General features: G+C 39.1%; 1 protein-coding gene across 1 annotated transcript in view; it reads left to right on the top strand.

Moving 5' to 3' along the window:
• Positions 1-23821: 23821 nt before the first annotated feature.
• LOC137254256 (clavesin-2) overlaps positions 23822-24545 on the top strand; it is a gene marked incomplete at its 5' end in the record, with an annotated part of 360972 nt that continues 360248 nt past the window's right edge. The window contains one exon of the mRNA XM_067791947.1: positions 23822-23907. Within this exon, the coding sequence (XP_067648048.1) occupies positions 23822-23907 (86 nt within the window). The remainder of the gene's footprint in view (positions 23908-24545) is intronic.

The raw sequence follows: 24545 nt of genomic DNA, 5'->3' as shown, positions 1-24545 counted from the left end.
ATTAAATCTAAAATATACAAATACACCATAATAATTTAAACGGCCAAAGCCATAATAATTTACACGGGTGATCAATTCTTTCTCTGATTCAAAAGCTGAACTACCAGCGCTACCGTCAACAGCTCAGTGTCATCATTGCCAGTAGCGCCAATAACACCAAACTCGTGCCTGACACACAAAAGTCGTTTCACTCAATAGCGCAAGTAAAATGTACTCCGCACTCACTACTAAGTAGCGTCAAAAATTCGCTTTGAGTCATTTCGTCAATGAGCTACCATTGAGCTGGCACCGCATTGGCGCTGGCGCCATGCAATTTACATCACTAAAATTGCGCGAATGCCCAGGCTCATGACTTTGTTAATCCAGATGGTGAAAACGAACACTCAAAGGAATGCAACCTTGCAAACAACAGCCGTCATTTTCAAAGTGTAAAAATTCTGTGATACATCGAACGCTAACGCGGTTAGGCTCTTATCGGTAAGTGTTGCATATTTTTCTGCGCACTTGATTTTGTTTTACAGATTTTTGGCGATGGAATTTTAGCTAAGCGAAAGTTGGAATATTAGCCGTGTTTTTTTATACACGCGTATAGGTTTACGTTTGCGCGTGAAAAAAACGCCTATCCTCGCTTACATAATGCTTAGGAGACCCATCTAGCAGCAGTGGTTAAACAACTAGCTACAGCTACAGCGTGTACCGAAAAGCGGAGACACGACCCTCTGTTGTATGCCTGTGTATAACATATAGCTAACTCAGTTGCGATGAATTGTGGACACACATAGAATACATAGAATTAGTGTAGGGGGTGAAACAAAAACACATATTTCAGTTACATCAAAGAGAGTAGATTAATAAGAGGGAGCATTGTAGAGTCGTTCATTCTCCACAAAGTGGGACGGCTACACCAGGAATACACCATACGTTTTGGCCCTGTTTCGTTTTCACCATCGGGATTAAAAAAGTCATGAGCCTGGGTATTCGCGCAATTTTAGTGATGTAAATTGCATGGCGCCAGCGCAAATGCGGTGCCAGCTCAATGGTAGCTCATTTATGCAATAACCCCAAGCGAATTTTTGACGCTACTTAGTAGTGAGTGCGTAGTACATTTCACTTGTGCTATTGAGTGAAACGACTTTTGTGTGTCAGGCACGAGTTTGGTGTTATTGGCGCTACTGGCAATTATGACACTGAGCTGATGACGGTAGCGCTGATAGTTCAGCTTTTGAATCAGAGAAAGTACTGATGACCCGTGTAAATTATTATGGCTTTGCCTATTATTGGCTGTGACTTTGAACTAAATAAATGCTGCGGACATAACAACCAGAGTCATTTTTTAGTTTTATATTTTATAATTAATGCACAATTAATATGGGTGTGTTTGAGCAGCCAAATAATAACAGTAGTATCGCAAAAGTGCTGCTGAGTTGATGGAATGTCGCTAATTTCCTAGCGATGATCAATAGATTGTCAAAATTTCGTTCAACGAACGCGCGAAATTGCCACATCTGCTCAAATGTTGCTGAAGAACGTTATCCGCTGTCATAAAAAGTAACACTGCTGCAGCTCGAACACACCCTATATCGAGAAAGTAACAAATAGACAACTTAGCTTTTTTTTTACAAATCGCTTGGCTGAGATTTTCATTTGTTGTTTTTACTTAAGCTGTTATGCCAATATTTTTCAGCCAGCTTATTTTCAAATAATTAATTTTTCCAAAGGCAAAATAAATTACAGAGTTATACAGCCTTAAAAAATCAGCTATGTTGAGGCGGACAGCATAGCAAAAGGTATGGTGAATTGTATAATGCGTATTGGAATTTATTAGTACACATTTTATGCGCAGCAACTTCAGAGGTGTATTTAAAGTTTGGCGCTTAGCAGTCCATATAAATTATAAGCGTATAGACGTTTACGTTTAAAAAAAAAAATACGGCTATTATTTTAAAACAGATTTAACACACAGAGCAGAGATCTGCAATGAGTAGTTGTAAACTGAACGCCACATAAGCCAAGTCACAATAAAATATGATTTTAAGTTAGTTAACACTGTTTGACACAATTTTATATGTGCTCTCTGTCAAAAGCCGAGTTATGTAGGTCTTTAGCAGGTATTCGAATCGAAGAACTTGACTGTTCAAAGTTGATTTCGAAGAAACCCTGTAATGTTGATGCATTAAAAGAAATGGATAGATTGAGAAACGTTACAAATAACTAAGTAAAGTTTACGTAACTAATTTAAACAATATTTTGCCCTACTAAAAATTAAAAAAAAAAAAATCATATTTAAATTAAATTTCAAGAACAAGCTTATATTACTTGTTAATAAAACGAACTAAAAACTAAAATATAAAATTAAAGAAAAAAAAACTTTTTTAAAAATAAGCTTTTATTATTTTGGTTAATAAAATTAACTAAAAAGTAAACAATAAATTGACTCTAAAGAAATATAACACTTTATAAGTTCATTGTAAGCTTAAACGATAATTAGGCTTTTTCGTCTGCGACAAAAAACTTCTATATTGTACATAATTATATATTTTTAACATTAAAACTTTACACCTAAATTATTAAAACTTACAGTTTATATCACAGTCCTAATTGTTCTAATAAAAGCGTGTTACATTGCGATAGCAAGAAAATGAGATCCTAAATGTTCTTAATTATACCATCAAAATTTAACACGTTTTTTATTAGAACAATTTGGACTGTGATATAAACTGTAAGATTTAATAATTTAGGTGTAAAATTTTAATGTTAAAAATATATAATTATGTACAATATAGAATTTTTTTGTCGCAGACGAAAAAGCCTAATTATCGTTTAAGCTTACAATGAACTTATAAAGTGTTATATTTCTTTAGAGTCAATTTATTGTTTACTTTTTAGTTAATTTTATTAACCAAAATAATAAAAGCTTATTTTTAAAAAAGTTTTTTTTTTCTTTAATTTTATTTTTTATATAAAAAGAACACACGCGCACTAAAATTATTTAGATTAATTACGCGAAAATAAAAAAATCGTCGCGGACATAAATTCGCACACGTATAAAAATGTAAACAAATGCGAAATGTCAAATTAAAGTAAACCAACAAAATACCCAATATTGGGGAATTTATAAAAAGCTCCTATTCCAAGGGTTGCCAGATGAGCGGTAAGGGTGTGGGGAAAATCGGAAAAGGATGGATATAGGACGATAATGGTTGCGGTTGATTTGAGGATGACGAGATAAAACGGCACATGAAAACGGTGTCCATTACGGATACCGGCTATATAAGAAGGGATAACTGCAGAGAAAGAGTTATAGTTGTACAATATAGCAGCATACAATTCTGCAGCGCGCCGCCCGCTTGCAAAATTTTTTTTAAAAATTATCATTTAATAAATTATCCCTGTGCGCGAAAAGTTAAACCCGTTGTAGTATTAAATAATAAAGTGGTGTGGTTTTGTATAAAAATTAAACAAAGATAAAAAAAAACCTCTAAAAAGGCAAAAAAGAAAAAAAGCCAAATATAAAACGCGCACTCGGGCGACAAAACTTTTAAATTCAGGCAGGAGCCAACGCAGCGTAAACGATGTGGAATATCCTGAATCTGGTGAGTGGTAGAATATTAGATATAGTTTTTTGTATGTGCATATAGGGACTTTCGCGCCATTTGGGGTTCGCGTAACCTCCACTTCGACTTCGGTCACGAATCTTCCCCAGAAATCCGGACCTGGCATAATGCGTATGCAGGCCCGGAGTTCAGTGAGTGTAAATCCCCACTCCAAATTTTGAAATTTGTACAAAATAATCTTCATGATGAATTTCTTTTTGGATAAATTATATATTACATCCACGGAGGTGCATACGTATGGCCTGAGGAGCGTGAACGCCAAATTGGCGTAGAATCCTCCAGCAATTTCAAGACTAAATTGAATCTTTCGGTCCGCCTGTAGGAGTATCACCACTAATGCCCAAAGGCTTCTGTGTGGCGTCAGGGATATATCATTTACATAAATTTTTCATCACCATCTTACCATAATTGCCATGCTATAAAGGATTTTCTGTACAAATATCGAAGACAGCAATCAGGAGTGTTGAGTGCATCAACTCACCTTTCAAGAAAACGGGGAAATTAATAAAAATAAAAGGTCGCAACGTTAATATACGTATGAGGGTAGGCTAAATTTAGTTTTTTTTTTTGTGTCGAATCGCTTATCGTTATAAAAAAAAAATCATTCCTTTGTATATTAAGCTATTTAATGTTGGCGTGTGTATATGGTAAAATTAACGTTTCCTTGTAAAAGCAAATTGTCGAAATTCAAAATGGTGCCTGTAGGTCGTAGAAAAAAACCTACCAAACGTTCCTGTAAGAAAATCTACATTTTTTTTACTTACAGTGCAGTGACTGATAAATCCTGCGAATAACCCCTGACCCCCCGAAGAGAGCGCTCTCGTTGGTAGGCATTAGGGTGTATTGCTAATTGTGAATTTGGCTACGATTAAGCCTACAATCGTTTGGGTGAATTTTTTTTGTGATCAAACGGTCATGTACATAACTTATAAAATTTGGAGGTTGATAACAATATATTTGTCATTTGAAGTATTTCCTTTTTTTTTGTAATATAGAGATGTTATGCAAAATTTTTCCCAAGGGACAATAATACTTTAAAGATTGATTTAATATGAATATTTCGTGCATAATACAAGTTTCTATTGTTTCATTATATGTATCTTTTCCTGTACAATATTATACCGCAATATTCGTATCGATATAGTTTTTTTATGTGAGGTTTGCGCAGATAGCCTTTACGTGGACGATTCCATTTGAGTTCAGGCTGATGCCTTATGGTAATAGTTTTAATTTTGTCTTATGTAAATACTCGTCGCCATAAAGATACTTTAACTTTGGATTATTACACGTGGTGTTTTACTTACGTATATTTTCTTATAAACAAGTCAGTTTTAAAATTTCTTTTGGCTTAAATAGTCGTTTATTTCGATCTTTGTCTAGAATTAAGATATTCTTAATAAATAATATGTTAGATTGAAGTGAAAAGAAAAAGGATATAATGGCAAGCTAATTTAATCGGCTGGGGTGGGTGAAGATTACATTACGGTGAGTATGTAGGGTCATTTGGAGCAGAGGAAAAGGGGACTCGCTGCCAGGCAGAAACTCGAGCGGTCCAAGGTAGGGTGGGCTTTCTGCGAGGGGTATGCACGGAAGTCAGATGATGATGATTGTGACATCCGCCCCGCATCAAGGTGGACAAGGGTTAAGGGCCCCGACCTCTCGCCCTGAGCTAGCTGGGGGATATTCCACCTTGATTGCGCAAAGGGGCGGATTCACCCTCTAAAGGTGTACGTTACATTTGTTTAGTGTTGACACAAAGCATATATACACTTGTAGCATCATCCGGTGGCAAGATCCTGAGCCAGATAAATAATTTTTTATGTAAATGCAAAAACAACGATTTGAGCCAGATAAATCCATATAGAAATCTGGTTCAATTTGTGAACCAGATAATTTGTTAATTACTTGTCTTTAGTTTAGCAACGCTGCCTTTAATAAACCTACTTTTTCAAAAATAGATGTCGCTGCTTAGCCTTTCGCCGTATGAGCTTAATGAAAAACAGCGGCGACATCTGCCTTTCACATTTCACGTGTGCGAAAATATCACGACATCTGCTTCTCAAGTCTCTCAATGATCCAGAGCATTCCCGTGAGAATTTAGCGTGAGCCGGAGCTGTAAAACTCACTGGATGACAGCAATTGAGTTGCAAACGCAATTTGCTTGTAAAATTTTGGTATAGATGATTATTGAAAATCGATAACCACATTGCTTGATTGACACCAAAGTTTACAAATACCTCATTGTGATACTCTACACTGACCCACGTACGTTTAAAAAAAAAATGTCAGAAGTTCTCGCTGATTTTTCTTAGAATATAAGAATGAATTCATATATTCTAGGAATGAGTCCAGCAATCTAAGAATGGATTCATGCATTCTAAGAATGGGTTCAAACATTTTAAGAACAAATATTTATATTTTAAGAAATATTCTTAAAATTCTATGAAAACGATGTCTGAAGAGGTCTTAATTAAACTTTCTTTAAATATACATACATATGTACTTTTTGTTATAAAACATGTACTTTTTAGGTTCCTTGTAGGTGTCTGCGTTTCAACAAACAAACACAGTATGATGCGTACCAGAAACCTCAGTTGGTATTACATGCTGGCAGTTAGAGCAGATTTACAGCCATTCCACAAACTTTGCGCACATAGCAAATATTGAACAACCAGCCAAACTCGGGGTTTTAAAGTTATAGTTTCAAAGCTCCATGTAAATCGATATTTACTGACAAATTATACTATAGCTACATTGAGTAGCGTGTTTGTGCGAGCGACACATTATGGGGACTCATTTAACCGTATAAATGCCTTATAAAGTGTGTGAACGTATACATTTATCTAGTGCGTAAACGAGCTGTCAAATTTTGTATGAAAAATCATTTACACAATTTGTATAAATTTACGCGCACATTTCACTGTGTAAACGCGGTAAACTCAAAGGAATGCAACCATGCAGACATTACAGCAGGTATTTTCATCAGAAATCTCTAACATCAGCAAGTAAAGGCGTTTTAGTTTTGATTTTTCACTTAATCTTGACATTTTTTAATTTGTATAACAATCAAAAAAATTTTGTTTGTCAATAATACAGCTGATAAACAATCAATTTTATCAAGAGTATTACTAGGTGCGTTCATATAACCGCGTGTGTAAATGGATATAATTTTACACCTTATAAGTTTATATGCTTTCATGAGTCCCCCTATTATCTGTTTGTGGTAGGACAGAATTATCCACTAATAATTGTTAGCAGAGTATCACTCTGACGCTGTGTTACTCGCCCCTACTATTTGTCATGAATTCGAATTTTTTGAATGCGAAATATGTAAAATTTCTGCAATGTTAGATAAGCGAATTCTTAGTGTTCGGCCTGAGTGCGTCTGGTACCGGCAGTGGGTAGGCGCACACGGGTCGATCTCGGGTTGATAGTGCTTTCGAAAGAAAGTAAAAGAACAAAACGCAAAGAGGATTTCCTCGTTATAATAGTGTTTTAATTAGAGTGTAGGAAAATATATACAAGGATACAATATTACCTTTGAGTGTAAAAATGATGACGGTGATCCTCGGCGATGTGTGCTGGTTGGCGGTCAATCGAGAAAAGAGGGCGGTTGTGCCGTTGATGGCAACCGCTAAGCCGGGAAAAAGTCGTCCGGTATTAAGGAGGGGAAGAGCCACACACACAACCACCCTTACGTATACCTGCATGGGTGCTGACAACCTGCACACACACACACGTGCATGTGTATGAAACGTATGCATGTGCATGCATGCACACAAATGCGGCGTGAGTGTGGGTGGCTGGAAATATTATTAAAACATTAGGGAGGGGCGCCGTCAATCAGGTAAAAGTTAGGCGTTGGGCCTAAACATGCCGCCCCCATTGCGGTACGCAACGTCACAGTCCGCCAAGGATCACCGACCGTGAAGAAGAGGAAAAAAAATAAAAAACTTATAGCTAATTATATCTAACTTAACATAACGCCGGCCAGTCCGCCGGCTTGGCGACACGCAAGATGGTTTGCGCAGTGTGCGAGCTTGGTTGCTGATGCCTCGGTCATTCGGCACTTTCCCGTTCTGGTTCAAGGCCTGAGCCAGGTTTGCCTAGAGCTAGGGATTGCGAAAAGAAGTAAGAAAATACATGTGTTGATATTTCTTGCCGTTTATTACAAAGTCATTGGAAATGAATAACCATAGAATTTTGTATGAAGAAAATTCAATACAGATAACTTATTGTAATGATAAATGATTGTAAATGCACACCTCCATTGTGAATTCATACAAGTGGCGAATTTTTGATAAAACGTTCACAATAGTGAACAGCTTCGATCACCTGTTCAATCGCTGTTCGATTACTTAAATCATTAGCTTAACAGTGGTTTTCAACCATCTTTGTAGACGACTGGTATATTGTTTCATTTACCTATTTCAAAAATGCCTGCATGGCGGATTGCTCAAACTTAGTCTATAAAGTTGATTTTTGGAATGAATATTAGTATGTAGTTTGATTTTCTGTATACACATTTAAAGGAAAAGCTGATTTGAAACACAAAAGTGCAATTTGTGGCACTTCAATTTAATAACGGCTAGTGAAACAAAACCTTTCTTCCATTCTCTGGCCATTCGCGACAACCGTTCTCCGTTTATTATTTGACAGGTAGGTATGGTAATGGAGGAAAAAAAAGATTTTTCGTTGGTATGAATTCACAATGCACATCCTTTGCAACCGTGTACAAAAAAATTCAATAAAAATAACAAAGTGTAAAAAATGCATGTGTTTCGGGCGTTACCGAACATTTTGATGTTAGGCCTTGGTTGTGCCCGAGAGTACCCAACCGAAGATGGTACTCTGAGCTAGCAAAGGGCCAAACGTGGTGGGCAGAATCCCTGGTAGCATTATTTCCGCATATACGTCTCTCCCTAGTACGAGGCGGATAGGGGCGGATGAATAAAATTGCGGATCAGCCAGACGGAGATGTGCATACGGGGATGCGATGGCGCTGTCGACGCTGGTCGTGGGGGCCATTCGCCGAAAATTGGACACGACCGCCGCATGGGTTGCAATCCGTTTGTTTTGACCGTGTCTTCCTCGTATGCGTAGTAGGCATCCTGCTTGCCCGCCAATGGTGCTGGTAGGGAGTTGGAGCTCCTGGGCGAGCTCATCCTCAATCACTGTGGTGGGGGAGCATCCATCGATTAAGGCGCGAACGAGGTGTAGCCGCCCCCTGCTTCTATTTTCACGACCGCGGTGGAGGTGATCGCTACCGTCGGTATCATGGTGGCGGTGGCAGCGGAGTGCATGGCGAGGAGCCCTGCCCGGAAGGTGGACGCTGTGGAGAGCTGCAACGAGCTGTATCGTTGGCTGTGGTCTTGTGTCTGATGATGGGTGTGGTGTCGTTGTTGCAGGCGAAGAGGCCTTGTCTCCGCTCTGCGGTCGCGCGGTTGTTGTCTTCGTTGAGGTTCCTTGGTTTGCCGGCGAAGAGACCGAGTCTCCGCTCGGCCGTCACGAATATGGCACTGGACTTTCGATGTGTTGTGCTGGAGCCGCTTCCTCTCATTCTGCAAAAGCGGTCGAAACGATTTGGCTGCTGGTGGTGCTGTGTTCGGGCGAAGAGACTGCGTCACCGCTCCGGTTCGGTGGATTCGAGCTGGACGAAGAGGCCCAGTCTCCGTTCCAGCATCTGACGCATATAATGATATGGAGTCATCGATCCGCTCACGTGGGGACTCCAGCTCCTCCTAAACTTGTACACTCAATGCCTTGGAGCGGGCTTAGAGGAGTAGCTGTTTCTCTTCATCAATTGAGGAGATGTGCAGCATGGTGTGGTGTTTTCCGCCGCATTTTTTGCATCTTCCTTGGCTCGGGCGCGCGTTAGAGCTGTGATCTAGTGCCAAGCAATTTCCGCAGTGGCTCCCACGGATCGCTGCGTAGAGCCGCTCCTCGGGTTTTTTGGCCCGAAAGATAGGGCACAAGCATATGGGGTGTCGCTTAAAACAGAATCGGCATTCCAGTGAATAACGCGTTGCGTTCTCGGCGGCATTCCGTTGCATAGCAGCAAAACGACCCATTTTTCTGAAAGGAATGCAATGGGTATGAATAGGTCGGGTCCTTAACGAAGTGCAGGGGCGAGTGGTCCCTAATTGTATTATTGAGATTTGGGAAAGTTTATTAGCGCGTGCGGAAGCGGAAAAACGTCTGTCGCTGCATAAAAAAAATATTCATATTTGGCGCGCATTATGTGCGTGGCCTCTTCCCCCGCACGTTATGTGCCTGGGTCCTTAGTGCCTTGTTTTGTTTATTTCGTGTCACCCGGTAGCGTTTTAGTTAGCCACGGGCAAACTAGTGCTGCAGAAAATGAGCATTTACGATTTTCGGTTCGCACGTTCTGGTGCCGAACCGGGTAGAGAGTGTATAGCGTGGGTTCTTTTGAGTCGCTGTTATTTGTGTTGTTGGTGCTAAAAACCAACAACTTCCCTGCCCACCACAAAAAAAATGTTTGGACAGCAAAATGGTATGCGATGTAAAGAAAAATAAAAAAATGTTCGTTTTGGAAGAGGGGAGAGATTTAAAAAATGTATAATTTTTTATTTGTTGGTATTGCCCTCCGCTTATTTGTTCAACTTTTCCCAAGTACGCTTGTAGTCCTGTTTTATTGATGGCCTTTATCAAAAGGCACGGTTCTCGAAGGGTATTTGGCTCCGATACCGATTCCTCAGACTCGGGTTTTGGGTACCCTTTTGCATCTTTTTATGCATCCCTAATATAATGTACATTTAAACTCGGCATATATATGTACATACGTTGGTATAAGTATATGGACAGTCAGTGCACGGACTTTACCGCATTGGTAGGTTTACTAACTTTTCTGGCCCATTTTCATTTTCTACTACTACTACCACCGAGGCCCAAAATCTACCAATATTTCAGTATTTTCGCACTGCAAACGTATACTGCGATAATTTTAAAGTATTGAATTGCCGAGCCCACCCAACTAACATTAGGAGGCGATACTGACCAAATCAGTCAATTTTGAAAAATTTCTGAAGAACATAACAGGAAATAAATTTTTGAGTAGAGAAATATAGTAACTGAGTACGCGAATATTTTCTGCGCTATTTTTTCAGTTTTTTTTTTTTTGGAATAATTTGAACGAAAATAAAAGGTTCTACGTAATCGATTACCTTCCGAGATCGGTTATTTTGTGGCAGTACTTTTGGTACCTTGGAATATTGTTGTTGTGATTAGACGTTTTGGTGCATGTTTGTCAGTAATTCACACTCACGATACAGGAAAAAAAGGTGAGTATCGTATAGGCATAAGCTATGTAGGGATATACAAAAGTACATGTAATTTTGTCTTGTTTACGTGTTTTAAAGGTGTCATTTCCGTGAAATGTGCGTTATTTGTTTTTTATTAAATTATGAATTGTTTTGTACAAATATTGACTCTCGCTACTGTTTTCCAAAAAAAATCTACCAACATTCTTGTTAAAGGTCCGCGCACTGGTACAAGCATACCAAAGGCAACGATAAAAAAAAACGTATTCATACTTATATGCTTGTATTCAACGGGAAATTCCGATGAATTGAAACAACGGAAAATACATGGAATGATTTTTTCCATTTTTTTATTCTGGATTACGGCGTGGCTTGGCGTACAACCATTTTTTCCAAATTACGGAGGCAACATCTGTGTATTTTTTTTATATTAAAAATTCTTCTAAATCAATGGGCAGTATATAATTTGCTTTCGGGTTTTCAGAGAAGAAAAACCAAATCGATTTATGAAGAATTTTAAAAGTTGCACAGACGAAAAAAATTTATTGGAACAATCAAACTGATTGGGAGCGAATAAGCGGAAAAGTGTAAGTGCAAAAAAATTACAGAATTTGCGTGATCCACCTAAGAATCTGATCAAAAGACCATGTCTAAAGTTGACTGTCCCTACACAGTTGTCGCATTCAAATATGACTCCATCGCAAATTGTTTCAAGTCTAAAAATCACCATGGCAAAGCTGATGTGTCATTCTTACCAGAAAATTATATTGAACACTGTAAGCGACAACAACAACAACAGCAAACGATACACTGTTAGCAGAAAATGAGGATGACAAAAAAAAAACCATAAATATAGCAAACCGTTGATATAACCAACTTTATAAAGGAAGTAAATACACCAGTCGCCGAGAATTGGTGTTATGCACAGGTTAAGGTGGTGAAATTCAGTTATATGTGGACCATAAATAATTTTAGTTTTTGTCGTGAGGAAATGGGTGAGGTCCGGAAATCATCAACATTTTCTGCCGCTGCTAACGACAAACTGAAATGGTGTTTACGCGTCAATCCAAAGGGTATCGACGAGGAAAGTAAATAATACTTATCGTTATATTTATTGTTAGTTTCGTGTAACAAATCAGAAGTAAGAGCCAAATTTTAAATTTTCCATATTAAATGCTGTTATATAAATCATCTGAGCTTGTGAGGTTTACTTAGTTACGTGGCATTTGCACATACAATACGAATAAAACGCAGCTGGAAACTATTATCACCAGCGACCACAGGCTCGATAACATCCAGAAAGGCGTTCCCACGAAAATAGTGCACGCTGGCTACATCGCGAAGATAGATGAATTTTATGGTTACTATCGTAGTTTGACGCCAAAGTTAGTGGAATCAATTTTGAGCATGATTTGTAGCGAAAAAATTGCAGATAAGGCTGACCTACCATGGGTTGATGATGATAAAGACAAAGTTGACCCTACTAATGAAGAGCTTTATGTGTCGTTCACAATCAATGTTAAGGATGAAGTTTTGCGGAGTGTTTCCGATATTATTGTACCACATCCATTTCATGTAATATCACCGCGCCTGATGGCACAATTTATAGGACGCGAAACGCTTTATGGATTCATCCTTGATTCAGTGAAAGAGGTCTCCAAAACTGAAGGTATTTTAGGATTCTTTGCTGGTTTGGTGCCAAAACGTCTCTGCGATGTATCCTGTTTAGTGTTAACTAGGACGACCGTAGTTATGCTCAACGAATATGTTATTGACAAACGTTAGAATGCAAGGCGGGAACTCGTTGATCCGGTAATTATATACTCCATAGCACTGAATTTACTGACGAAGTGGTGTCTCAGACTCGTTTTGAAATTTGAAGGTGTCTCGAGGAAGTACACGCGAGGTAACTACCCACAATTGCACATCAAGTATCCTGTTCCTTAACCTACCGAAATCCATTAACGATCGGCCCGCCATTGCGACCACGAACGTAAGTTTTTATTTGAAATGACCAAGTTAGTTTATAATAAGTTCCTTTAGATTTGTTTTGAAAGACGGTTTGACCTCTAAGGCGGATTTACCTTATAATTATATGCGGTTCAAACTTTTGTAGTAACAATAAAATTTGAATTGTGAGAATATTTTTGGGTTTGAAATTGTAGAAATGGCAGCACCCTTAAAAGAAATTGCATCTAAAGTATCATATGATACAATCATATTAATTATACTTGGAAAATGTGGGATGATTCCAGGTTGGGATGAGGGTGTTGCCCAGTTGTCTGTAGGTCAACGCGTCAAACTTATGCTTATCTGACTATGCTTGCTCGCTGACATCCCGGTGTTATTGCTCCAAATGCAACTTTTGATGTTCAGCTACTGAAAGTTGAATAATTTTAGCCAAGTATACATAAATACTGATATTGATTAAAGGGCTATATGAGAGTTGGGAGTAATGAACTTCTCAAACGTGTTAAAAGCCTCTTTTATCTAAGCACCAGTATGGAATTTTGCTCCATGCCTTTTGAAAACCGACTAAATTATAAATTGTAATTTACCAACGGTTATTTAGGCGTACTATTTAGGTATTGCACGTTCTTATAAATGTAGTTGCCAAGATCCGTATCTCATTCTCGATAACATTAAATTAATGCCGTATATATGAGGAAACGACAATAATCACTTATTTAAGGTGATCGCGACATATCTGATCAAGAATTAGAGCCTAGGTCAGTTCCTCTCTGAACTCTGTATCGGGTGACGTCATAAAAAACCAGCTGGGTAAAGGGCGCATGTTTTAGCATCATTAATGAGTCATTCACGGAAGTGATGATTGAACTCCTGATTATAAATTGTCTAGACAAGTAAGAAATTTCAAAAAGGTACTTATGAAAAGCTTTTAAGTGTAAAAATTGTAGAACTGTGACCAGTAAATCTACCCAGCATAGATGAGATATAATAGTGTGATAAGTAAGCACATCATATTAGAGCAGAGGGACGTGCTGCCATCAGATGCAACCACATCGCGGCATGTTAGAACACATCGCGGAACATGAAATCGAAAGTCAAGTCAGGATGATAATTTTTGCTGATATGATGGAAATATAAACTGTTTCATTTGGCTCTTGTGTATCATGTCGTCACTAGATCACTATGTTCTGTGGCGCTAGTTGTTTATGGTTTACGAGAGTGCACGATTCCTTGGTGTCGGCACTTTTCATAAAGCCTATATGCAACATTATTCGAATGACGATGCATTTTGCAAGTTTGATTTTATTCTTGGCCTCGTGCATTCTAATTCTGTGGCAGACAACGGATCTGCGTTAGGGTTTTGGTGTCCTCGCTCCGGGTGAGCGAGTGAATTGGGGTTTGATTTTGAAAATTAAAATTAAGTGTTTGGTGGCAGATGGAGATCTGCATTAGGGTGGTTGATTGGCCTTATTTCGGTGAACGAGCGCTGGGGTTTTGGACGTCCCTTTTTCTCGATGGATTATCGATAGGGAAGTGGAGTTCGGAAGGGAGTGAGGGAGGGGAACGGAGGGTTTGTTACGAGGAGCTATTGGCCTTCTCGCAATCCGTCTCCTCCGTTGGGAAGAAGGATCAGTTTGACCAAAGGTCGTATGACTTGACCCTTCTCGGTAAAGAGGTCGACTACACGTACTCGGTTATCTTCACCGGGGTGTACATTGACGACTCTACCTAGCCTCCACTCGTTGGGAGATAAGTTGTCCTCTTTGAGGACAGCGAGATCTCCTACTTTTATATTTTCTTTGGGATGCTTCCACTTCACTCGTTTTTGAAGTTCGGATAGATATTCCACCTTCCATCGTTTGCAGAAAGTGTGATGGAGGGCTTTGAGTTTCTGTCATCTATTGATCATCGAGGCAGAGCTCTCACTGGCATCTGGTTCTGGTGGAGCCAGCAGGTGGCTGCCGGTTAGGAAATGTCCGGGGGTTAGTGGTTCCAGGTCCGTTGGGTCATTCGATCCTGGACTGAGAGGGCGCGAGTTGAGGCACGCCTCAACCCTGCACAAGAGTGTTTGGAATTCCTCCATAGTATATTTGTGGGGAGAAGAAATCTTTTTGAAGTGGCTTTTGAAGCTCTTCACTCCCGCTTCCCACAGGCCACCCATGTGTGGAGCGGCGGCGGGAATAAAATGTCAGCTCAATGCTTGATGGCTATACTTTGAGACTGTTTTGTCTCGGCTTTCGGCCAGAAAGGCTTTAAATTCGGATCGTAAAGATCTTGATGATCCGACAAAGTTTGTACCATTGTCGGAGTAGATGTTCTTCGGACATCCTCTTCTCGCGATAAAACGCGAGAAGGCTGCGAGAAAGCATGGGGTGCTGAGGTCACTAGTGGCCTCTAAGTGAATGGCCTTAGTGGAGAAACAGGCAAAAAGGCATACGTAGCCTTTTGACAGTCGACATCCTCTACCGCGGTAGCTTTTGATGTCGAAAGGCCCCGCAAAGTCTACCCCGGTATTGGTGAACGTGCGGGTAAAAGTAGTCCGTTCGCAGGGAAGGGTACCCATAAGTTGGGTCTGTGCCTGCTTTCGATGAATAATGCAGGTTTTGCAATTGTGGATGACGGCTCTGATCATGGTCTTGACATTCGGTATCCAGTATTGGGTTCGGATGAGACGGAGCATGAGCTGGTTCTCGCCATGAAGGGAGTCATGATGAGCCATCATAACTGTAAGGCGAGACAGCCTACAATTGTAAGGCAAGATGATCGGATGACGCTCGTTTTATGACATGTCTTTTGACGCCCCTAGACGCCCCCCTGTTCTAATAATATCATCTTTGTCGATTTATGGGTTGAGTGACAATATTTCACTCTTTCGATCGATATGTTCCCTATTTTTCAATTTTAAATATTCTGTGCCGTAAAATTGTTTCTGGCAGACTCGTATTAATGCTTGAGTCGTTGCCTTAATCTCATCGGCTGAGATTATACACGACCTTTCGTGGAACATTGCTTTAGTTTTTGGGTGAGTTCGTTTATAAAATCTCCTAACATAGGATAGAACCTTTAAAGCCCTGGGTAAATTTGAAAAACGGGCGAGAATGTCTACCTGATCTACCCTTGTCGTGGCATATGTTTGTGCCCTCTTCTCCTTAACGGACGTTTTGTATTCGGTCTCTTGTGCTGGCCAGTGGGAATTGTCTTCTTGCAGCCAAGAAGGTCCCTGCCACCACAACGAATTGTTGACCAACTCTGATGCAAGTAGTCCTCTGCTTCCTAGATCCGCTGGATTAGATTCCGAGTCCACGTGAAGCCAGTCCTTTCTACCGACCATATCGATGATCTTAGTGATTCGGTGTGCGACGAAGGTTGACCAGGAACAGGGCGGCTTTCTTATCCATGCGAGTACGATGGTTGAATCCGTCCAGAGGTGATATTTTGCTGGCCCCAAATGAATGTTTCGGAATATTGATTCCATGATTTCTGCGAGCAGCACGGCGCCGCAAAGTTCTAAACGTGGTAGTGAGATGGTTTTCACTGGGGCTACTCAGGTTTTGGCTAGCAAGAGATTTGTGAAAATTTGATCGTCCCTTTTTACGCGCATGTAGATTGCTGCTGCATATGCCTTTTCCGATGCATTGCAAAAAGCATGTATTTCGATGTCGTCCTCGGGCGTAAAATTTACCCATCGCGGTATCCTAATGTTATCTATTTCGTTATAGTGTTGGGTGAATTTTGCCCACCGTTCGAAGGTAGTTGAGGAGACAGGTTCGTCCCACCCGGTGCCCTCTAACTAGATATGCTGCATTAGTATTTTTGCCACTATGACCATTGGTGCAAGCCAGCCTAAAGGGTCGAAAAGTTTGGCTATAGCGGATAGGATTGCGCGTTTGGTGGTGTTCTCGCCATTCCCTAAAACTCCTGCTGAAAAGTAAAACATGTCTGAGTGCGCGTTCCATCGTATTCCGAGTGCCTTCACCGAGCTAGCCTCTTCAAATGCTAGGAAGTCCTCGCTGAGCAAATCCGTTTTGGGGATGTCCTGAAGGATTTCCTCACAATTTGATGTCCACTTGCGCAATGGAAAGCAAGCTGAGTGTAATGCTTCGCGAATCTCGTTTCTTGCTCTGATGGTTGACGCTATTGTATGTCCTCCAGATAAAACGTCGTCGACATACATACTTTCTCGTAATATACCCGATGCTATTGGGTGCGTATTTTCTACATCATCAGCCAATTGTAGAAGTGACCGTATCGCGAGGTAGGGGGCGCAGTTTACACCAAAGGTGACAGTCTTTAGTTCGTAAAGACTGATGGGTTCGTTGGGGGATGTTCGATGGACAATTCTTTGAAATTTGGCGTGATTATCGGTCACCCAAATTTGCCTATACATCTTTTCTATGTCACTATTAAAGACAAAGCGGTACAGTCTCCAACGTACAATTAAAATAGGCAAGTCTGCTTGGAGTACTGGACCTGGGTGGAGTATGTCGTTTAGACTAATGCCATTTGCTGTCTGACTTGACGCGTTGAAGACGACGCGCACTTTGGTAGTGGTAGTTTCCGCTTTTACAACGGCGTGGTGGGGCAGGAAATAACTATCGGAATCGTCGGATGGAATATTGTTTTTGATTTTTCTCATATGTCCAAGCGTTTCGTATTCGGATAACACCCGAACATATTCTTCCCCTAATTCTTGGTTTTTCAGTAATCGCCCCTCATTTCTGAAGAATTGTGAACATGCGCGCTTTAGGGACGGTCCTAATTTAATATTCTCAGGGTAATCCTGCCTGAATGGTAGCGAAACTGTATACCTCCCATTTTCATCACGTTTTGTCGTTTCCTTAAACAGTTGTTCACAATACCTTTCTTCTTCATTAAGCATTTTATTTTTGGGAACATTTTCAATCTCCCAGAAAGCTTTTAGTTGGTTGTCTATTGCAACCTCGTTATAAAATAACATGATGCTCTTCGTTGGACTCGGAGCTGCGATGCGACCGGTTAGTATCCAACCGAACACTGTCTCTTGGGCCAAAAGTGTATTTAGTACATTCTTTTTCAGACCGCTCAGTATAATTTGGGGATATATGTCTCCTCCAAGTATGAGGTCTACGTCTTCGTTGATGTAGAACCTCTTGTATGCCAACACCAAATCTGGGAATGCCTGCATAGTCATGGCGTTGATATGGTAGGATGGAAGATTCCCAGTGAGTTTGGCTAGGACTAGAACGGGTGTAGTCAGGCTGAAGCAGGCATCCACTGGTGAACGTAATTCAATTTTGGATACCTCTTTCACCTGAGCTGACACCGCATTTGTGATGCCTGAAACTTGGGCATGCATTTTCCTCGCTGGCAAATTGATCCTGCGTTTCAGTCTTTCAGTTATAAAGGAACATTCAGACCCTGAATCAATTAATGCCCGCGCGGAGAAGTCGGTACCATTATGGTGAATGTGTACGCGAGCAGTTCCTAATAGCACACCTGTGCTGGAATTCGTATGACAGGATGTCACATTTTTGTTCCCGTTTGAACCTGGTTTTTCTGATTCCTGTCTCGCTAATGCCTGTCTAGAAGTAGAGGGCCTATTATCGTAGGAGTGTTGGGGCGGGTTGTAGGTGGTGTTTTTCTGTAGGGTATCCGCATGCAGGAGCGTATGGTGACGAGAGTGGCATGTATTGCAGTTGTAGGAACTGATGCATCTGGTCACTGTGTGTCCTGGGGATAGACAATTCAGACAACCACTTGTAGATTTTGTGAATCTAATCCTTTCTGGAGGGGTTAACTCGCAAAAGCGTGAACAGTTTCGTAATCTGTGCTCTGCGGACTTGCACATTTTACACATTGCCTTTGACGTCGGTCTGGGTACCTTTGTTTGAAAGGCACCAAGTCTATTCATAGGGGGTTCTGTTGATTGTCGCGACGCGTTTAGTTTTTGCACTTTCGAAATGGCATGCCGTGTAAAACCAGACACTGTTTCAAGTGTCTGAAACCGATTAGACAGGAATTTATCCATATCCTCCCACTTGGATATGTCCATTTTATGATCTATACTTTGCTCCCATAGAGCCAACGTGCTCTCTGGTAGCTTGGTTGAGCAGAGATAAGTCAGGATTGCATCCCAATTGGAAGTGTCAATTTTGTGGCATTTGAGGGACGAAATACAATTATTTATATCATTTTGCAGCTTTTTTATTGAACTGCCACACTCACTTTCTACCTTTTTTAAGTTAAATAAAATTTGTAGTTGTGTGTTGACTAAGATCCGTTTGTTTTCGTATCTTTCACACAAGTTTTTCCAGGCCATCTCGAAACCTTCATTTGTGAGAGGGAATTTTTTAACGATATCTTTTGCTTCGCCCTGCGTTTTGTTGTTGAGATGGAATAACTTTTCCACCCCTTTCAAACTAGAATTTTTTATATATATTGCCGTGAACAGGTCGCGAAAAGTTGGCCAAGACAGATAATCCCCTTTAAAAACTTCCGTGTCGCAAGCAGGGAGGCGAATTTTATGCCCATGAGGTTCTTGCTCAGGGTTGACGTTCTTTTCATCCTTCTTGTATTTTTCTGCCTCAGCAGATATAGACGCTGAACATCGCACGTAGATTGCGTATGCTGCCTTTTGCTTCTTTCTGATCGCCATAACGTCATCCGCTGACACCTCATCAGATCCCAATAGCGAATCAAACGCAGACTTTACCTTCTTCCACAAGAGCCGCAACTCTTCCTGCTGTATTGCAAGGGTGTGTTTCCTATGGTCGCTCTCCGGAATAAGGCTGTAATCTTTATCAAACTCTGCGATTGATTCTGCTAAACGGATGTAGGTTTCCATTGTTTTATTTACGTTTATTAACGAGAAAATTGCCGATTATAGAAATGGAACTCTTCAGAGTTAAAATGCGTGCCCAGCCCTAAATAAAAACTATTGAACTTCAAGTTTATTATTTATTTTGTTTATTGCAGACTTTTTGTCTTGGTAGCGACAACGAAAAGGGTTTATTTTATGGACTTTTTGTCACAGCAGCGACAACAAAAAGGGTTTATTTTTGAACTTTTCTGTCTCAGTAGCAACAACAAAAGGGGGGACCACTCGCCACGTCCACAGATAAATGAGTGTATTGTGAACAAATGAAAAAGTGCGTGCGATATTGCTAATGAAAATCGAAAAATAACCGGAAAAAAGTGAAGAAAGAAATAAATGTTTTACAAGAAGTGAGCGCCTGAATTAATTTAATTGGAATTAATGTGGTTGTGATGTGCAAAAAAAAACAACAACAACAAACTTATTCGGTATCGTGCGGAAAGTGAGGTGTTGTGTCTGGAAAACCTTACCACTGGTGGGGGGATAGACCAGATAATCACAAGGATCGAAATAAAATTAATAAACCAAGTGATTTAATTTTTGAAATTGGAAAGAAAAAATTGGTGCTCACTAAATAACTTCACTTTTTCACTTCTTTTTTGATTTTAATTTTTTCGCGCACTACACGGGTCTTTTTTTTATTTATTTTGCAAAAAAAAATAACACTAAAAAAAAGTGGCAAGAAATATAACACTTACTTCTTATTGGTTTTTGTGCTGGAAAAGTTGATTGTGCTGTGAATCTGGTGGTTCTGCTAAGATGTGCTATAGCAATTCTTTGAAAAAAAATTGTAGGCAGATGTGCTGTGGCTCTGGTCACTTGTGTATAATATAATCCCACTTTTATCGTTGTTTGGCTGCTGCGGCAAATCCTTTTATAATCTTTGGCAACAATTTTTCTGATAATCAAAATATGCTGTGCATGTTGATATGTGGACTGTATATATATAAAAAAGGTGCTTTCAGTTCCTGGTGAGGAGGACCAATGTTCAGCCTGAGTGCGTCTGGAACCGGCAGTGGGTAGGCGCACACGGGTCGATCTCGGGTTGATAGTGCTCTCGAAAGAAAGTAAAAGAACAAAACGCAAAGAGGATTTCCTCGTTATAATAGTGTTTTAATTAGAGTGTAGGAAAATATATACAAGGATACAATATTACTTTTGAGTGTAAAAATGATGACGGTGATCCTCGGCGATGTGTGCTGGTTGGCGGTCAATCGAGAAAAGAGGCCGGTTGTGCCGTTGATGACAACCGCTAAGCCGCGAAAAAGTCGTCCGGTATTAAGGAGGGGAAGAGCCACACACACAACCACCCTTACGTATACGTGCATGGGTGCTGACAACCTGCACACACACACCCGTGCATGTGTATGAAACGTATGCATGTGCATGCATGCACACAAATGCGGCGTGAGTGTGGGTGGCTGGAAATATTATTAAAACATTAGGGAGGGGCGCCGTCAAACAGGTAAAAGTTAGGCGTTGGGCCTAAACACTTAGTTTCCATCCATTCAGACGGAAAGCTTGCAATTGCCTTTTTGTAGGCAGTACTAAAAAATTTTAAATAAAAAGATGATAAAAAAATTTTAAGGACTACCTTTATATAAATGGACCAAATAAGAGAAGGAAATATTTCTTTTAATACAGAAATAGTCTTGTTAAATTTTGACTAAAAAACTTTAACAATGGCTCTTGTAAAAGAATTTTGGTATTTAAAACTATAAAGGTGGAGCGCAATCTTTTAATTTAAGGCAAGAGATTAACTAATTGATTATTTAAAATTTAAACACGCGCTCTACCTTTGTAATTTTAAATCCCAAAAATCTTTTACAAGAGCTATTGTTAAAGTTTTTGAAAAATGTTTGTAAATTGTCGAGCTCGAGGCCATACAATATTAAATACCAAACAAAGAAAACTTTTTATTTGTATATGTTATATATTGTCTTTTTTTTATTTATCGATATTTCGACTTCAATTAGAAGTCATCTTCAGGAATCGTTGGATGTACCAGATCGATCGAAATATCGATAAATAAAAAAACGACAATATATAACATATACAAATAAAAAGTTTTCTTTTTTTGTTATTTAATATTGTATGGCCTCGAGCTCGACAATTTACAAACATTTTTACAAACTAAAGGCCAAAAAACCAACAAAAAAATTAGTTAAAGTTTTTTCGCCAAAATTCAACAAGACTTTGTCTGTATTAAAGGAAAAATTGTCTTCTCTTTTTTGGTCCGTTTATATAAAGGTAGTCCTTAAAAATTTTTTATCGTCTTTTTTTTTCTAATAAAGCGTTGACCGTAACCTTTAATTTTTCCATAGCTATTTTTCTTTTCAAATTTACACAAAATTGAATTTAATTGAAATTAGCTCCTGCGGTGGAATATCGTAAACTTATTTATTTCTCAATTGGCTGTATACTTACAAAATGGGCTGTCCGCATTGGACAATCTACTAGTTAAGTTCCTTTGATCGAAATTCTTTTAATAAAATTTTTGGTTTAATGTTGTCTTTGGGGATTCCTCTTTTTTTCCACGTCCCTGATCGGGCTGAAAAAATATTAAAAGGGCAAACTTGCCCACACAAATGAAACAAGAGATTTAAAGTTCTACAACGCTTATTTCACATAAGCTTGTAGCAAAGACTTAGCACTACGATTAACTACTATCACTATTCAGCCAACAGCAACTGCCCCTACCTCTAACTTAACTACTATTTATACTTAATCCACCCTCCTGCTGCGCAGGGCTGAGAATGCAGTGCGACGGCGATCGAGCGTGGCCTTGACTTCCCACGGTTGGTTATTTCGTTGGGTTGCTAAATGCTTTGATTTCGCAACGGCTCAATATGCAAAAGTTGCTGACGATGCAACTAACTAACTGTGGAAATGATTTGGGGATATTGACAGGTGATATGTTCTACCTGTTGAAATTGCTGACGATATGTCTGGGTGGCAAATACCGATGTGTGGAAAGTTGCTTACGCAGCGCACATGCATTTGCCAGCTGTGGGAATTTCTAAGTGGGCAGCGGCTGATTGTGTTAACTTACATATGTACCACTCACATTCGTAATCACATAATTGTGTATTTATACAAAAGATTTATGCACAAAACCCAAAATTTTTCTTCAGTTTTTTCCTAAGATAATTTTTGTTTGCAAGTGCAACCATGCACATAAAAAAATTTTTGGATCGCTAATTTTCAACTCCGAGAAACTCACCACTATGAAGAGTTCCCTTCAGAGTTAAATTAGAATTTCACAATGACTAAAATGAAAAATACACATTCAAATAAATGCTTTCATACTAATTATTACTTTTTATTTCTACTCTCAATTGATTCTAATAATGAATCTGTTGGTAGAGACTAAGGTAACATTGACTTGATATATTTATACATATGCACATTAGAGTGTTTCAAAATAGATGTCTAGTATTTTGGTTTCCAACAAAAGACTCGTTTGAAAAATTTAAATTTAGAGGTCGTAAACTTCAAAATTTGGATTTGATGGCATCTTCGATGACTAAAGTGGCATTAAAAGAAATGTAGTTTCCATAACAAAATCAATAGATAAAAATAATGAGATTAGCTAGTTTTTCTTCAAAGGGTGCTTATAAACATAAGCAAGAATTTTTTTTAAATAGAAATTCTAATAAAGTGGATCGACATGGATATTTCTCGGGACTATAAATGCGCTATGATAATTAATAGATATTACAAGTGATGTCAAGCGTGTTTTGACAAAACTTTATTTCGAAAAATAGGCATGAGCATTTCACTAGGAAATGTTAACATATTTAAACTATGAATAAAAGTCTTCTGAAATAAAAGAAAGGAAGAAAATGTTAAACCTTAAACAAAAAGGTTTGCTTATACACATCCCAACAAAAGTGTGCCGATATAATTGGTTAAAGAAAGTAAGTATATAGGCTACCTAAATCAGTTTTTTATAGTTTCTCTCCCTAGATGCGGTATTTTTCGAAACCATCATTGACCAAGCCTTATCTTTTTTGATGAAACACTCTAATGTTCATGTATACATACCACGGGTTTGATCAAATACAAATGCACATAACTAAAAACTTGAAGTTTTTACATAAACCGAAAATTTAGTTATTACTTCGAACAGATCCGTTGCAATAAAAACGCAAATACATCTGTTCACCCTTGTTGCGTATCTCATTGAGTAGGTACTTTACGCGATTTCTTTGGCATATCATAAAACATATTTGGCATATCATGGCATATCAAAATGTTCACTTATATATGTACATACATATGTGTCTGATGAAATGAACATATGTATGTCCTATCATAGATTGGCAGTTTCCATGTTTATTATAATAGATCAACGTAAAAAATCATACTTCACTTTTTTGAAGTACAAAGATTTTTTCACCAACATTTTAATCAAAACGGTGGTAGAGTTGGTTAAATATTAGCCGTGTTTCTTTTTACACGCGTATAGGTTTACGTTTGCGCGTAAAAAAAAACGTTTATCCTCGCTTAGATAATGCTTAGGAGACCTATCTAGCGGCAACTACAACATGTTGTACCGAAAAGCGCAGACTCAAACCTCTGGTGGCCATAGTGTATAACATATAGCTGCATCGGTTGCGATGAATAGTGGACACACACCATTTGTAGAGGTGATACATAGAATTAGTGTAGAGGTGAAACATAGGAACATATTTCAGTTGCATCTGAGTATAATGCGTATTGAAATTTAGGAGTACTAATTTTATGCGCAGCAATTTCAGAAGGGTAGATAAAGTTTAACGCTTTGCAGTCCATATAAAGTTTAAGCGTAAACGTAGACGGATG

This window comes from Eurosta solidaginis, chromosome 5 (genome assembly GCF_040869045.1).
Source record: "Eurosta solidaginis isolate ZX-2024a chromosome 5, ASM4086904v1, whole genome shotgun sequence".
Lineage (NCBI taxonomy): Eukaryota > Metazoa > Arthropoda > Insecta > Diptera > Tephritidae > Eurosta > Eurosta solidaginis.
This window is presented reverse-complemented; position numbering and strand designations above follow the sequence as displayed.